This window comes from Gouania willdenowi, chromosome 7 (assembly GCF_900634775.1).
Source record: "Gouania willdenowi chromosome 7, fGouWil2.1, whole genome shotgun sequence".
Classification (NCBI taxonomy): Eukaryota; Metazoa; Chordata; class Actinopteri; order Blenniiformes; family Gobiesocidae; genus Gouania; species Gouania willdenowi.
In genome coordinates this window covers 3,700,454-3,716,306 of record NC_041050.1, presented here as the reverse complement: position 1 = coordinate 3,716,306, position 15,853 = coordinate 3,700,454, and the positions used below count along the sequence as shown (strand labels likewise).

General features: G+C 39.4%; 1 protein-coding gene across 1 annotated transcript; it reads left to right on the top strand.

Moving 5' to 3' along the window:
* Nucleotides 1–4,871: 4,871 nt before the first annotated feature.
* Nucleotides 4,872–14,600, top strand: olfml3a (olfactomedin-like 3a). Its single transcript, XM_028452302.1, has 3 exons — nt 4,872–5,187; nt 6,501–6,807; nt 13,700–14,600. The coding sequence occupies exons 1-3, from the start codon at nt 5,077–5,079 to the stop codon at nt 14,476–14,478; spliced, it is 1,197 nt and encodes a 398-aa protein (XP_028308103.1). The 5' UTR covers nt 4,872–5,076; the 3' UTR covers nt 14,479–14,600.
* Nucleotides 14,601–15,853: the final 1,253 nt, after the last annotated feature.

Sequence of the window (15,853 nt, the reverse complement as noted above, 5' to 3'; positions counted from 1 at the left end):
TTATTGTGTAAATCACCAACTAATTCAGATGTTTTTTTTCCCCAGGGCTTAAAGTTTTTCCACGCCTGTATCATAATGGCAGTCGTTTTTAACCTCAAATTGTTGCATGTACTCAAAATTTTTCCAAAATCCTGCAATTTTCCTCAAAATTTCCCCCCAAATTTCCTCAAATTACTTGGATATTCATAGTGCCTTACATACTTTAAATCAGGGGTCACCAACACGGTGCCTGTGGGCCCCAGGTAGCCCACATGGACCCATGTGAGGGGCCCTCAGGAGCCAATGAGCTCCATCTAAAAGCTGATTTACTTTCCAGGATTCAAAATCACAAAGATAAATACATATGCAAGCCTTAGTGGAGTTACATATACTGCTGCACTTGATAAGTTTTTGTATTAAATTAACCATCTTTAAATGTTAATTTTCACTAAAACGTTGGGACTAGACATAGAACTGTCGCCTATAGTCTGTGGCCTACTTGAGAAGTGGTCCGTATTTGGCCCCTGAACTAAAATGAGTTTGGCACCCCTTTTGTTTCCATGACAACCATCAGTCATGAAAAAAAAGTGGGCGCGCTGCTGCAGGAGTGGTTGAGGTAATAGATGGGCGTGAACACAATCAAACCCCCCCCAGAGAAGGTCAGAGTCCAGTCTGGTCCTCACACTGATGATGAGCAGCAGCGACTCTTCATCAAAACTCTGATAAACAAGCAGCAAAGCAACAACCCAGCGGTTGGTTTCACTTTACTGTTCAACAATGTCATGGTTCACTGCTTTTTGTGATGAGACGAGGATGGAAACATGGTGAGCCAAAAGTGAGTGCAGTGCTGAGTCAGCACCAGAGATGTAAACATCTGCAAATCCAAAGCAGAGGTGAAAGTAAGTGATTACAAGTAGGGCTGGGGAATATATAATCCAGTTTTATAGTTTGGTGATATAGAGAAAAACAATGTCACCTATATATCAAATTATATCTATATTTTTAACAATTAGTGTCCTTTACAATTTTTCATATTTCTGATATATATATATATATATATATATATATATATATATATATATATATATATATATATATATATATTATAGCTTAATTTGAACTAAAATGCTTGTTTTTGCAGTCGCTGCTTTTGTTACATCTCAGAACATCATGAAAAGCACAGTTGGACGGATAACTGAGTATGTCCTAACCCAGACCCAAGCCACACAACAGAACTCACTCACACGTGCTGTCCCTTATAGGAGAAAAAAGCACAAAGTGGCACATATTGTGCAGCTGTTTGTTAATAAATGAGCCTGTGTGTCATTTTCAACACAATCTTAAACAACTGTATTCCATACTTTCATTTTATTAAATATAAATCTAGTTAAATACAGTAGAAACATACATTTTTACAACAAAATGCACCAAGTTGAAATAGTTTTTACTAAAATGGGCGATATTATGGGCCCACTGATACTATCTGCCAATTGGTATTGGTTTTTCCTCAGATATTGTTGAGACAACCTGTTACACTCTGCTTGCCTTTTTATTCTATTTTTAAAAGAAACACTAGTTATTATCTTTTTTTTCTTATTTCTTAGTAGTGTTGGGTCATTTTGTCTCATTGATCACAGAAAAACGTATTTTTCTTACTGGTTTAGCAGAACCATCATTGTATGGCTGTTACAGGTGAAGCTCAGTGATGAAGATTTGTGAGACATTGATTAGGTAATTACTCACAGGTGTGATCAGCCTTTTTAATCAGTGGGTGTGTCCAAATATTCCCTCCAATCTCCTTTCCTATCCACTTTTCCTTAACCCTCGGAAGTGTTTAAGTGCTGACCATAATACGGAGCATTCCAATTCTCTTTAAGCTCAGGAAAGGAGACTCAATGCTTCCTTTATAACCTCCTTTAGCCTAGGAAACACTGATGCATCCTTTACCAAAGGAGACCAGATCATGCTGACACACAATTCCTTGCGGCATTTAAAGGGACACGCACACACCCGAGCGCTTACGGAAACTCACGATGACCGACAAGGGACGGAGATCATGTAAATTACCAATGCAATAAAATGCCTTGAACAACTTTAATTAATCTAAAATCTATATCTTATTATATCTAAGTCATATTATTAGATTATAACCGACATAAAAAGGGATCAGAGACATTTTTAGCCACATTAGTGAGTGGAAGGTGAGCGTGAGCAACCATTTTCAATGTGACGTTATTGGTAAAGGATGCATCAGTGTTTCCTCGGCTAAAGGAGATTATAAAGAAAGCATTGAGTCTCCTTTCCTTAGCATACAGAGAATTGGAACGCTCCTTATCATGGCCGTCATTTAAACATTTCCGGGGGTTAAGGAAAAGTGGATAGGAAAGGAGATAGAAGGGAATTATCGGACGCAGCCACAAACTTTTCAATTTGGAGAACATGTTAAAGTAAGTAAATATGTCTTTTTTAAATTACCCAAGGTCTGTCTCTCTACAACTTCAAAAATGTGTAAATATATTAGAAATGTGACTCAGCGTAACACAAGGAGTGCAGTTAGAGGACAATGAGAAATAGTGCATTTGGCCAGTCGTCCTTTGCATTTCAAGCTACCCATTACTGGAATGGATTACCTGTAAATATTAGGGACACACCCACATATAATCAATTTAAAACCCGGTTAAGAAAATGGCTTTTGAGTAATCACATCTACAATGATCAGAATAAATAATGACAATCATCAAGATGAGAATCAGGTGGAAGATGAATGAAAACAGGAATTAAAAAAAATAAATATTTTTATCTGTAAAAACCATGAAACAACCGTTCACACTGTAAGATGATTAAACTAGACTTCAAACAGGAACCATGTTAGACTGGATATCATGTTGTTCATTGTGGATCAATACCAGGTGGGTCTGAGCTCACTGTAGCTGCATCGTCTATGTTTAATGTGATTTTGTGCTCTGGTGAGCCGCTTCTTCTCACCTCTGGACATGTTGCCTGTGAGACACTTGTTTCTGTGTCAGCTCTGCTCCGCCCTTTGACTTAACAAGATGTTTTCCTTCCTGAGCGCTTTCTGTCTCCCAGAGGAAAACTCCACGTGACACCAACAGCTGAGTAGAGAACACAGACCTGCTGAATATGAACCTTTATTCCTGCCCTGGGGTTTGAAATCTTATCGACCAAAGTGGTCAAAGCTTTTCATTACAGTTTTCCCAAATTCATTAAAAAAAAAATACAATTCTTAATGTAATGTACGTAATATATAAATATTTTAAGTGCCATAAAACACAGTGATTGTACAAATCTATATGAATTTATTTGTTGTTCTTTTAAAAATACAATTGATTTTTTGGTGCTTGAGTCATGTGACCGTCGTCTTCCTTTCAAGGCTACAGGCAGGTTGGTTCTTCTTCTACCGCGTAATTCTTCTTCACAATGTAAACAGTGAAGTGACACTGCACCCAGTAGTTCATGTATGGTACTGCAGCAACAATGAAGCAGAAAGATTTTATCATGAATTTACAACATTAAATGACGCATCAGTGCAAATTTTTGTATTCAGCATTATCATTTATGTTACTCATCTTTTTTTGCATTATTGTATATGTTAAGCCCTATTAGTTTTATCTAAGGACCACATGCAATTTGTAATAATTGCGGAGAATGTCTGTGATGTTAATCCCGTGCGAATCTGCCATGTCAGTAATTTGTAAAGTAAAAATTCCCCCTCAAATTACCTACTAAATCCTGTGTTTATACTAATCCAATGCAAATAGGCATCTTTGTGATTTGGACAGAAATGGGCGGGACCTGATGCGTGATTATGCGTTGTTTTGTTTTCAGTGTCACGGTCTGTGTTTACCTTGTACTGAGATTGATTATAAGCATATATGCGCGCATGCAACCCTAACCCTAACCTAATCCAACAAACTAAAAAAACACGTGTCCGTTCACTTTGAAAACAAAAAAAAAACAAATCTTAATTATTATTTTTTGTAGCAAATTTCATTTTATATGCTCATAATCGATCTCAGTACAAGGTAAACAGACCGTGACACCGGGACGCATGTTTATTTACTTTTGGCGAAGAATGGAGGCTGCATTAGAGAGAAGGCTGAAGAGAAGAAGTAATATCAGAGGCAAATGGTAGAACACGTCCTGCTTTGTGCTGTGTGGTAATCTGTTTGTAATCCTCTATTTAATACAGCTGGCTAGCGCTAGCAGTGAAAAAAAGGTCCGCACAACTGCGTGGTTAGCTCCCAATTTGAATTTACACCAAAAAACGTGACGTTTCGGGCTGAACGCCCTTCATCAGACATCGCCTAGCAGTAACACAGCACTGAGCTGTCGTCAAAAGCCTGCAAAGTTTTTTTTAACAACTCACAAACTGTTTCACGTTTTCAGATGTCCGACAAGAGGCAACATATGCGACATTAGTTGGAAAAGTTGTAGAAAGGGTTTATAAGTGCTGAAAATACCATGAAGGTGGGAAAAATGTGCTGAGAAGACAGGGAGAAGTGGCAGAAATGGGAGTAATGTCGCAAAAATACAGTAAAAGGAGCAAAAATATGGGAAGAAAAAGTGAAAAATAAGCAAAAATTAGCTCAAATTGTTCATAAAATGTTCTTAGTTTCTTGAAGGCATCTTGCAACCCTCTCCCAGTGTCTTGCAACCCCAGGAGCCCCTGGTCTAATCCATCAAATCTACTCTGATGGGTTTTTATTGGCATGTGATTATTTAAGTGAATGGTGGAAGTTCTGTGGAGCCTGTGAATGTGTGTGTGTTAGCCACGCTCACTTTAGGAGGATACAGAGCAGTGAGGCTCCAGGCTCCTCCCTGAGAGTTTTGGGAAAACATTCCAGCAAAGTGAGAGCAGTCGACGAATTGGAAACTGTTGAAGGAGCTTCTGATCGTCCCTGTGTTTCCCCGAGTCGTTGTTGCTCATCCATGGATAGGAAGCCCAGAACTTTAAATTTTTGTGACACTCTGAGACAACTTTGTTCTTGAAACACCTCTAGGAAAGGTAACCTGAGGAGTCCTACTTCCAAATCTGGACTGAGAAGGACCATCAGACATCCCATTGATTGGCTCACAATGAAGCCACTGTTCATCCTCCTGGTCTCCATCGCCTGGACCTTCACTGGAGCTCAGCATTACTACCAGGGCCTGATGGACTACCTGGAGAACCGATTGTTGGCCATTGAGGTGAGAAGCAGCCAGATACAACAATAAGGAACATAGTGTTGGAAATGATGCTGTTTCTACTGTTTTATTACATCTTTAATTTCTTAAATAAGCTAAACCAATTATCGCAAAGGTGTCAAACTGCTTTTAGTTCAGGGGCCAAATACGGAGCAGTTTGAGCACAAGTGGGCCAACGATTTTATGCGGGAAAAAGAGCAAATTCAACATTAATGTGCTCTGGTTTGCACCCCTACATATAAATTATATATAAGATTCGATTTGAGATTTAATCATATATATATATATATATATACATATATATATATATATATATATATACCATCTTGAGATTCGTGTCAAACAAGGTGTGTAACATATACAATAATACAAAAATGATTAGTAACATAATTGAAAATGTGCGTCGACACGTCGTGACGTCCACCATCCTGAATACGGGTCAAAATACATGTTCTCATTCATTCACAATCTTAAGCGATTAAATGCTTCTCAAATACTGCATCATATCCTGTTTGAAAGCTTAGAATCTTCCATTTTTACCATATGAACCAATCTAAGACACAACCATCACAGCAAACACAGTCAATTATTTTGTCAAACTTGGGAAAAAAAATGGTGACATAAACAAGCCAGCACTCGTCACCTTTGAATTGTTGCCATGTCTTATTGAATCCATATATTCCATCAAACGTGGTCTCAAAATCTTCCTCAGGCATTAAAAAAAGTAGTTCCATCCTGATTAATTCTTACTTTTTTTTTTTTTTTTTTTTTAGCTCTGTGAGGCTGAACCGTGTCATTAAAAATCCTAATTTTTAGAGTAATGTTGTAAATTAATGATAAAATCAGGCCAGCGGCCACTTTCTGCTTCATTTCTCCTGCAGTACCATACAGGAACTGTTAGGTGAGGTGTCGCTTCACCATTTACATTGTGAAGAAGAACTGCACAACAGAAGAAGAACCAAGTCACATATGACTTCAGTGCCAAAAAATAACTTGTATGTTTAAAAAAACAACAAATGAATTCATATATATTTTGTACAGTCACTGTGTTTTATGGCACTTAATGTACTGTATTCGTATAATATGTACAATATATTTATAATTTTATCTTTGCAAATGAATTTGGAAAAACTGTAACCCCTACTGCTGCTATTTATTTATTTATTTATTTATTTTTTGCTGCTATTTATTTTAATTTGGGTTATTGAAACTTTCCTTCGTCCATACTGCTTTGCATGAGTTAGGAATGTCCGTAGTTGTTTTGATCAGCTCTGAACAGACAAAAGATCAGATTAATGAAGTTCTTTCTGTACCAGGACCGTATGACGTTGTGGCATGAACAATCCCACCGATACCACACGGACATGAAGGATTTTAAAAAGCTGGTTTCTGAAGCTGTGGACGGACTACAAAACGAGCATGGCACGTTGTTTAAGAACCTGGAGGGAGCCGCTGTGCGAGTGGACCGCCTGGAGCGGGAGATGGACTACGTGGAGAGTCAGACTTCCCCTCGGGCATGTGCAGATAAAGCAGACAAGGTGGTAGAGCAGGAGGCCTGGGGCCTGCAGGAGAGACGGGGAGAAGAGGACGAGGATTGGGAGGAGGATTACTCCAGAGTCTTAGGTGAGATTACACACAAGCTCAAAGGCCCGGGGACCAAATCGGTCCCTTTTAAACATCCAATCCAGCATGCAGGGGAAAGTTAGAATATCTGAGAACATGAACCATTGTGTAAACAACCAAATAATTTAGTTGTGGATATATCAGCAGGCATTGCCGGAAGTAAGTTAAACTCGTTTCCAGTGAGGGTTGTACTCCACCAGGGTTGCCCTTTGTTACAGATGCGTTGAGGGGGTGCAGTTTGGATTGCATCACTGCTTCTTGCAGATGATGTGGTCCTGTTGAATCCATCAAGTCGTGACCTTCAACTCTCACTGGATCAGTTCACAGCCGAGTGTGAAGCGGCCGGGATGAAAATCAACACCTCCAAATCCGCGTCCATGGTTCTTGACCGGAAAAAGGTCGAGTGATGTCCTGCCCCAAGTGGAGGAGTTCAAGTATCTCGGGGTCTTGTTCACGAGTGAGGGAAGAATGGAGCGAGAGATTGACAGGCGAATTGGTGCGGCGTCTGCAGTGATGCAGAGTCTACACTGACCCGTTGTGGTAAAGAGGGAGCTGATCCGGCTCTTGATTTACCAGTCAATCTACGTTCCTACCATATGGTCATGAGCTTTGGGTCATGATCGAAAGAACAAGATCGTGGGCATAAGTGGCCGAATGAGTTTCGTACCTCAGTCATCAGGCAGGAGCTCAGGGTAGAGCTGCTGCTCCTCCGCATTGAGAAGAGCCAGATGAGGTTTGGGCATCTAATTAGGATGCACCCCGGACGTCTCCCGAATGAAGCGTTTGGGGCACGTCCCTCCGGACGGAGACCTCGAGGAAGACCCAGGACACGCTGGAGAGACTAAGTCTCTTGGCTGGGCTGGGAACACCTCGGGATCCCCCGGAAAAGCCTGAAGAAGTGGCCTGGTAGAGGGAAGTCTCGGCCCCCCTGCTAAGGATACTGCCCTCCACAACCCAGCAAAGATTAAGATTAAGATGAATGGATGGTAAATCAGTAGGGTTACAAAGGGGCGTAAAATATCTGGCAAATTTTCACAGGAACTTAGACAATATTAAAAAATAGAAACTTTTATTTATTTATAGAAATTGGGAGTAATTTCAAATCACTGTATCACTATCATATCCAAACAAATATTGGCATCCATGCAAAAACAATAATAATACACTTTAAAAAAAACACATTTCAACAGATTTATTTGGAAGTAGAACTTTATAATTAGTTTCATTCAATTTGTCACAAATGTAATGAAACTCAACAATATTTGCAGGGGTTCATGCTTTCCTCATGCTTGTAGAGTATGTATACTCTACATACATACTTTCATTTATACATTGAAATGCAAAGTAGTGCAAGTGTTGAAATTGTTCCATTCCCCTCCTTTGTGGCCCACTCGGGACCAAACGTGTGCGCATTTGGCCCCTAAACTAAAATGAGTTCTACACCCCTGCTGTAGATGTTTACGCTGCTCGTCCCGTGTCCCTATGCTACGCCATCAAACTCCACATCACCACCTTTTTCTGTAGAGCTGCTGTCCTGGAAAAACTCATAGCTGTGGAAAATGAAGAACAAACACATAACTGTTACAAGTCATTTAATGGAGGGCTTGGGGTGCACTCGTGTTTTCCAGCAGAAGTTGTGGCAGCTCGTTTATGTCCCAGCTTGTGCTGCTGGAGCAGATTCTCTTCTTCGATATTATAATAAACCACTCAAGTCAAAATCTACATTTAAGCCCTTTGGGGGTAGAAAGTCTAGACTGTGAATCCAAAACAGTTCTTTTTGACACAATATTTTGTCTATGTCTCCTCCTCTCGGCAAGTGAACATGTTCAATTCCCACGAAGCAAAGGGAAGAGAACGAGTGGGTCATTCCCGTAAATAAAAATAAAAAAATTCCGGATATACCACGCACTACGGTCCCACTTCTGAAACTGAAATTTGGTATAATAATACAACTCCACCTACTTTCTTAGAACATACAGTACATATGCATATGCAAAGTACAAAAATGTTCGAGCCCGAAACCCAGACAATCTTTTTTCCAATTTTGAGGGGCTGGCATGTCCACCAGATAGAATGTATAGCAGATGTTTTTGTGTATTTTTATTTAATCAGTAATGTCATGAATTATAGGTGAAATTGGTTATTTTAAGGATTTTTTAATCGCATTTTTGATTGTTAATTTGTTTTAATGTGATATTCATTGCCCAAAGCATGCGAACTGAAGCCGATAGAAAAGTAATATCCGTGTGTGTCTCCAGGATCTCTGTTGGTAAGTTGTTCTCAGCGCACACACGGGGGCAGACGTCACCTGCTCAGTAGCTGATTCTCTTCCACAAAGTGTTTAAATGCACTTCTTAAATCTTCCAATTTTCACACGTTCAAAAAGCACATTTTTAGATGTGAGAATGCCGATTTTCATTTTGTGGGCGGGGCCTCTGAAACAGGAGGATGTAACATGTTAATGATGATCAAATTCAGCCGCCGGATTTATCAACACCCGATTATTTGTACCCTGGGATTGGCATATGCAAAGTTCTTTACTGACAGAGGTGCAAAGAGTACTGATATATCCTACTCAAGTAGAAGTACTTAGACTTGTTACTTGATTTAAATTGTACTCAAGTACAAGTACAAGTAAGTCATACAAAAAACACTCAAGTGCAAGTAAAAAGTAGCTTAACTAAGTAGCATTCAAAGTAAAAGTTACTCGTTACTTTCATCCCCACGTTTATTTTTGGTAATACATCCCTATATAGTAAACACCTTGCACATTTGGAACTTAATTTACTTTCCACAAAGGCATCTGTATAAAATAAAAGGTTTGTCAAAATGTACAATTATTTTTTAAATAAAATAACACCAATAAATTCAATTAAAAAAAAAAAAAAAATCATAGAAATGTATCAACTCTAAAACTGTTTTGTGTCTGTTTTGGCGCCATGCATTATGATTAATCTGATTGGCCGGCTATGATCAGAATCAGACTCAGAATCAGAATCCTTCTTATTGTCATTGTACAAAGTACAACAAAATTGCAATTGCCCCCCACAACATTCAAGATTCAAGCCAGGACAAACACAGTTATCATAAAAACAACAAAACGATCATACGCATAACAAAACACCTGAGCAGAACCCTCAAGCTCCCAAATGTGATGCATTTGTTTGTTGTCTGGTCATTTCATTTTTTGTAGTTTCACAATGTCTGTTGATCATTTTAAAACCAAAAAAATAACAATTCATTCAGTAACGGTTGGGTGCAGAAGTGTAACAAATTACTTTACTTCTTTTAAAATGTACTTAAGTACAAGTAAAATAACTGATTTAGAAATATACTCAAAAAAGTACAAAACCCATAAAAGCCACTAAATTACAGTAACGTGAGTAAACTGTTACTTTCTCCTCTGTTTACTGAAAGCTCAAACATGTTTGAGTCTGAAACCCAGACAAAGTTTTTTCCAATATCGAGGGCTGACATGTCCACCAGATAGAATGTACAACAGATCTTTTTGTATATTCTGAGAGAGTAGGTGGAGCTGTATTACTATACCATATTTCAGTTTCCTATGTGATGTAGTTCCTGAGATATTGGAAGCTGAAAATGGAAGAAAAATAAATACGCACGAAAATCAACACATACCCCCTCACTAAATTACATATCTCAAAAACTATTCATCCTGTCAAACTAAATTTTCACAGTGTGCCTATTAGATAATCACAGATCAATTAGTAAAGAAAATCTCATCATTTTTTGAGACTGAAGTGCGTGGGCCATTTGTTGAATTGACCCCAAAGTCAAAAGTTAAATAGTGAAAATAATGATACTTTTTTAGAATGTTTCATTAAAGATTTACACTGTTTTTCCCACTGCACTGTCTGGCTTAAGAAATCAACAATAAAACATGACACGACAAAATATGCAACAATATCCAAAGCCCCTGAGCTCAGATCACCATACCAGCCGTGCACAGCCAACTGTAAAACCATCAAAGTCATGGAGCACACAAGGCTATCTTTGCTGGTTCGCTTTGTACCTTGTGTGCGCCTCGGCACGGAGGAGGCACAGGAAGCTGGCCTGAGGTCAGAGACTTCACTTTCCCAGCTCATGTTTGCAGCACAAAGTGCTCCATTGTGAATGTCAGTGAAGTGACCCTGAACAAACTCCTCTTGCATTGAATCCAACCTGTGTGCACACAATGATAATTCAGCCCCTGGATACATCAGTGTGCGAGGAAGCAAAGGATTCATCAGTTTAAATTATTCACTTTGTGCCACATGTCTGCTGTGTTGGTGGGGGATGTGGGGGGGGGGGGGGATCTGCTCCCATTAATAGTTTGTGCATTTTTGGATGGTGAAGACGTATGTTTTCACCAGCGGTGCCTTGTTGTTGTTGTAGCCATAGCAGCATCTCTGCCGTGTGATTGGCTAAAACAAATCATGGTGGACAGGCGCTTCGCCCAAACAGCTTTAAGCATTCTGTTCACGTCCCTCCCTGGTTCCGAAAGGATTCACCTGACATGGACACAGATCCATGTGGAGAACTTGAGTTAGAGGGAGGGGCTGCACATCAATCTGGCTCTTGCCAAGTTAGATATGTTGTTTGAAAAAAAAAAAAATCAGCTTCCATTAATAGTTTTGGGTTTTTAGAGAGAGAGAAGTCTCTGGGTACTTTCTGCAAAGATCATCACATGACGTCTTGTCGGGAAGAAAAAGTCTGTCCTCATGTCTGTGCAGCTGTTGAAAACATTTAGGCTGTTGTAAATCGCATACTAACGTACTACTCGTACTAAGTCTGACGTCAAAATTAGTATGTAAACATTCATATTAGATAGTATGAAAAGATTGAGCACACAGGAAAAACACAGATGTATACTATATGGCAGGGGTGTCAAAATGATTTTAGTTCAGGGGCAAAATACGGAGCAGTTTGATCGTAACTCATTCACTGCCAGCCATTTTCATAGCAGCCAACCCCATATTGCCAGGTGTTTTAGATGATTTTCACTGGTTATTCAAGACCCACAAAATATTTTGTACTATGACAATCTAAAAGATTAGACTTTCTACTTTCATCAGAAAAAAATATTTTATTTCTATCTTGTTTCGTTCTTTTGTAATCAGCAGTTGAATAGAGGCAAGCTTCACACAAATCGCCAGTTTGAGACAAAAAGCTGAGAAAAACGTCTTTTTCTGAAAAAACCTATTAGTGACTTTGGAGCATTTTTTTTTTTGCTTTAGTGAGACATCAACTTTGGTTTCCTTCTACAAAACTACAAAAAAAAAAACACTGATATCGGGATTTTGATGGCAAAATTATTATTATTTTGCTATCTGGGTCAGAGTTGAAAGGATTTCTTACTGTATTTTGGCGTTCCTCCAAGTCTCTCCCCCGTCAGTCTCCGCACACGCAACTTCCTCCTCCTCGCGGACATGCCGAGTGTCACCGCTTGCCCCATTTTTTGATCGTTTTCTCTCACCATCGCCACACTCTGAATAGTCTACTTAGGTTCCGCACATGCTGTGTTCGGGTGTGAGCTGCTGTGAGCTTTAGCATTAACTTTCGTAGCGCCATTTTCTGTCTTGTAAACTCCTTTCCTCTCCCTCTGAGCTCTGCACATCATGGTGATCTCTCATCCAAAGGTGCGATGCTGCCACCTACATGTCACCAGTTGGTCACTACATCATTGTACAGCTCGATATTCACAGGAGTCCTTCGTCACACTGTCTCCTAGCAACCCCAGCTGAAAAACACAATTGACGTCTTTGGCAGTCGGATTTTTTGTGTGAAAAAGAGCAAATTAATAAAAAAAAACACTAACGTGCCTCTGTTTGCACTTCCATGTATAAATAAATGATAAAACATGTGAGTAAATCATTTCCTGCAGGATCTTCACTTACATTTCTCTGATTTGGGGAATTTAAGGAAATGTTGTGGAATAATTTGAGGAAATTTTGCCAGATTCTGGAAAAATTGAGATTTCCTTCAACAATTTGAGAATGAAAATGACTGCCGTCATGTGATTGAAGAACCGGAAAACAAATCTCTGCAAATATCGTGGATTTTGATTGATTTTTTGCATTTGGAGAGTAGTTATCTACTACTGAATTAGTTAGTGATTTACAAAATGTTTCATATTTTTCTGTCATTTTTACGTTCTCGAGTGGGGCCCAAAGTTGATGCTGTAAAGGGCCGGATTTGGCCCAGGCCTTGAGTTTGACACATGCTATATCAGGACATTTTTGAAGTACGTACGTTGGGCACAGTAGTCATACTCAATCGCCCCATGAAGCATTGTGAACGTAAAATCATCCTGGAACCGGCTTCAAGCTAAAAATCAAACATCATCTTTTCAAAACAAAAGCATCTCTTCTTCCATTGGTTTTTTTAACTGTTTTTCTAAATAGGGCTCTTGTTTTGACGTTAACCGCAAGTTTTGTCAGTAGCACATTGGCTAGTCTCTAAAAAATCTTCAAAATATTGGCGTAGGATGTGTATTTGTGAGTTTTATGGATCAAATGACCACATGTTGAGATTTGAGATTTTATTTGGTCATTTTATCACTTAAAAGTTTAAAACCTCAGTGTGTTTCAGGTTTTTGTCGTTGTCGGTTTCAAATGCATCTTGATAAATTTGGAAGTACATTTCAGTTAATGGTCAGCATACTAATCATACTTATAGTATATACTCATTGAGTTTATAGTGCATAGTACGTGGTGTGACATTTTGAAACACAGCCATAGTTTTGGACTCTTAAAAAGATAAATCTCTGGGCCTTTCTGCAAAAATCATCACGTCGTCATGACGAGAAAAAAAAGTCTCTTCATGGTTGTGCAGCTGTTGAAAACATTAAGTGTCCTTTTTATGTTTCACATTCGCTCGTCTCTTGTTGCAGACTGTGTGGAAATCATTTCTGGTATCAAATCAGTGAAGATCGTGAAAAGAGTGGGAAGTCCCAAAGGCATGTGGACCAGAGACCCCCGAACCTCCAAGGTTTACGTCTTTAACGGCACGTCAGGAGACACCGTCCTCCAGTTTGACTCTGCGCGGGACTTTTCTCGTTCTGCTGGGGTCGGAGGCATCATCAGTCTTCCCTCTGAGTGGAGCGGGCCTGGTTCTGCCGTCTATGATAACTACTTGTTCTACGTGACGCAGGAGGCCGGTGCAGACGTACAGGTAATCAAATACGACCTTTTGACCGGTGTGGTGACAGACATCACCATGTTTCCCATGGAGAGCCACGCGTCCGTCTACAAGCTCAACCCAGAGATAGTGGCCGACCTGGTGGCTGACGACGAGGGTCTCTGGTTGCTTTACGCCGCCAGCGACAGCGAGCCCAACATCAGCCTGGCCAAGATGGACGCCGCCACGCTGGATATAGAACAGATCTGGGACACCCGGTGCCCACGGGAAAACGCAGAGGCAGCCTTTGTGGTGTGTGGCACCGTGTACGTGGTGTACAACACGCGCCTGGCAAGCCGCTCCCGGGTCCAGTGCGTGTTTGATGTCAACGAGGTGGTGGTCAGTGAGGAGGAGCCTCTGCTCTACTTCCCCCGCAGGTACGGAGCCCACGCTAGTCTGAAGTACAACGCTGAGGAGAAGCAGCTCTACGGCTGGGACGACGGATACCAGATCATTTACAGGCTCACCATGAAGAGGAAACTACTAGCTTAACAACGCCATGTTTCCATAGACCAGGGATTCTCAGCCTTGGGGTCAGCATCCCATTTGGGGTCGCAAGACACTGGGAGGGGGTCGCCAGATGCCTTCAATAAACTAAGAATATTTTTTGAACAATTTTGAGCCGGTTTTTTCAACCCTTTTTCTGCAATTGCACCAAACTTGTCATATTTTAACTGATTTTCATACGTTTTTGCTCATTTTAATACATTTTTGCTACATTACTCCTATTTTTACCACTTCTCCATCAAATTTCAATGTCTTTTCTGCATATTTTTTCCACTTTCAAGACATTTTCAGCACCACTTTTCCACCTAATGTTACATATGTTGACGGGTCACTTTTAACCGCTTTTTGCCATATTTCATGCTTATTTTTGCCAATATAACCACAATCACAATTTGTCATGCCCATTAGTTGCCAGTTTAAACCAATTGTTCCTACTTTTTAAATTTAAAAAACCCCAACCCCCATCTCTACCACTTTTAAACCAATATTGACAATTTAAACCCTTTTTACCACTTTTTTGTTACTGTTTTTGGCCACTCTAATTCTTCTAATTAAAAAAATAAATAAAAGAATGTTTCCAAAAACACCAAAATTACAACAAAAATACACGAAAACCCAACAACATAAACATAATATATAAACAAAAAAACAGCAGAAACCCACAAAATTACTTTGCAAATTCAGAAAACGAAAGAAAATTCCACAAAATGACAATGAAAATACACAAAGTGGCAACAACTAAAACCAAATTTCTCCAAAGTCTCACAAAATGCCAGAAAAATCCAGTATATTGCAACAAAAATATACACTAAATGGCAAAAAACACACACAAAATGACAGAAAAAAAACCGATTATTGTATTAATGCACAATAAAACCCACAAAAACAAAAATACACAAAAATACAACAAAGATACACATATTACTCCAAAAACACACAAAATTGGACAAAATGATCCACACAAAATGACAAAAAAGCTAAAAAGGCAAACAACTAACAACAAACTAAACAAAAAAAATAGACAAAGACTATTTGTTCCTCTCTGTATTATTATTTAGATTGGTCATGACATAAATGTTGCTCATGTGACCCTCAGATCACATTTTCTCAGGGTAAAATTACCACATATATTATTTCCTGAGTGCATATAAAAATATATATTTTCTGCCCTTGTGTGTGAACCACTGGTTTCTTTTCGGCTCCTTTCTGCAGCTCTCTGTGTTTCTCTGTGTTGTGACGCAACCTGACAAATTAAAAAGGTTGTGGTTTGGTATTTGTATCGTTTCAAATGAAGTATTAATTTCTCTCCATATTAATGTTGGTGTCATGCAGCGTCCTCCATGTGAGCTCAGGAAGTGGC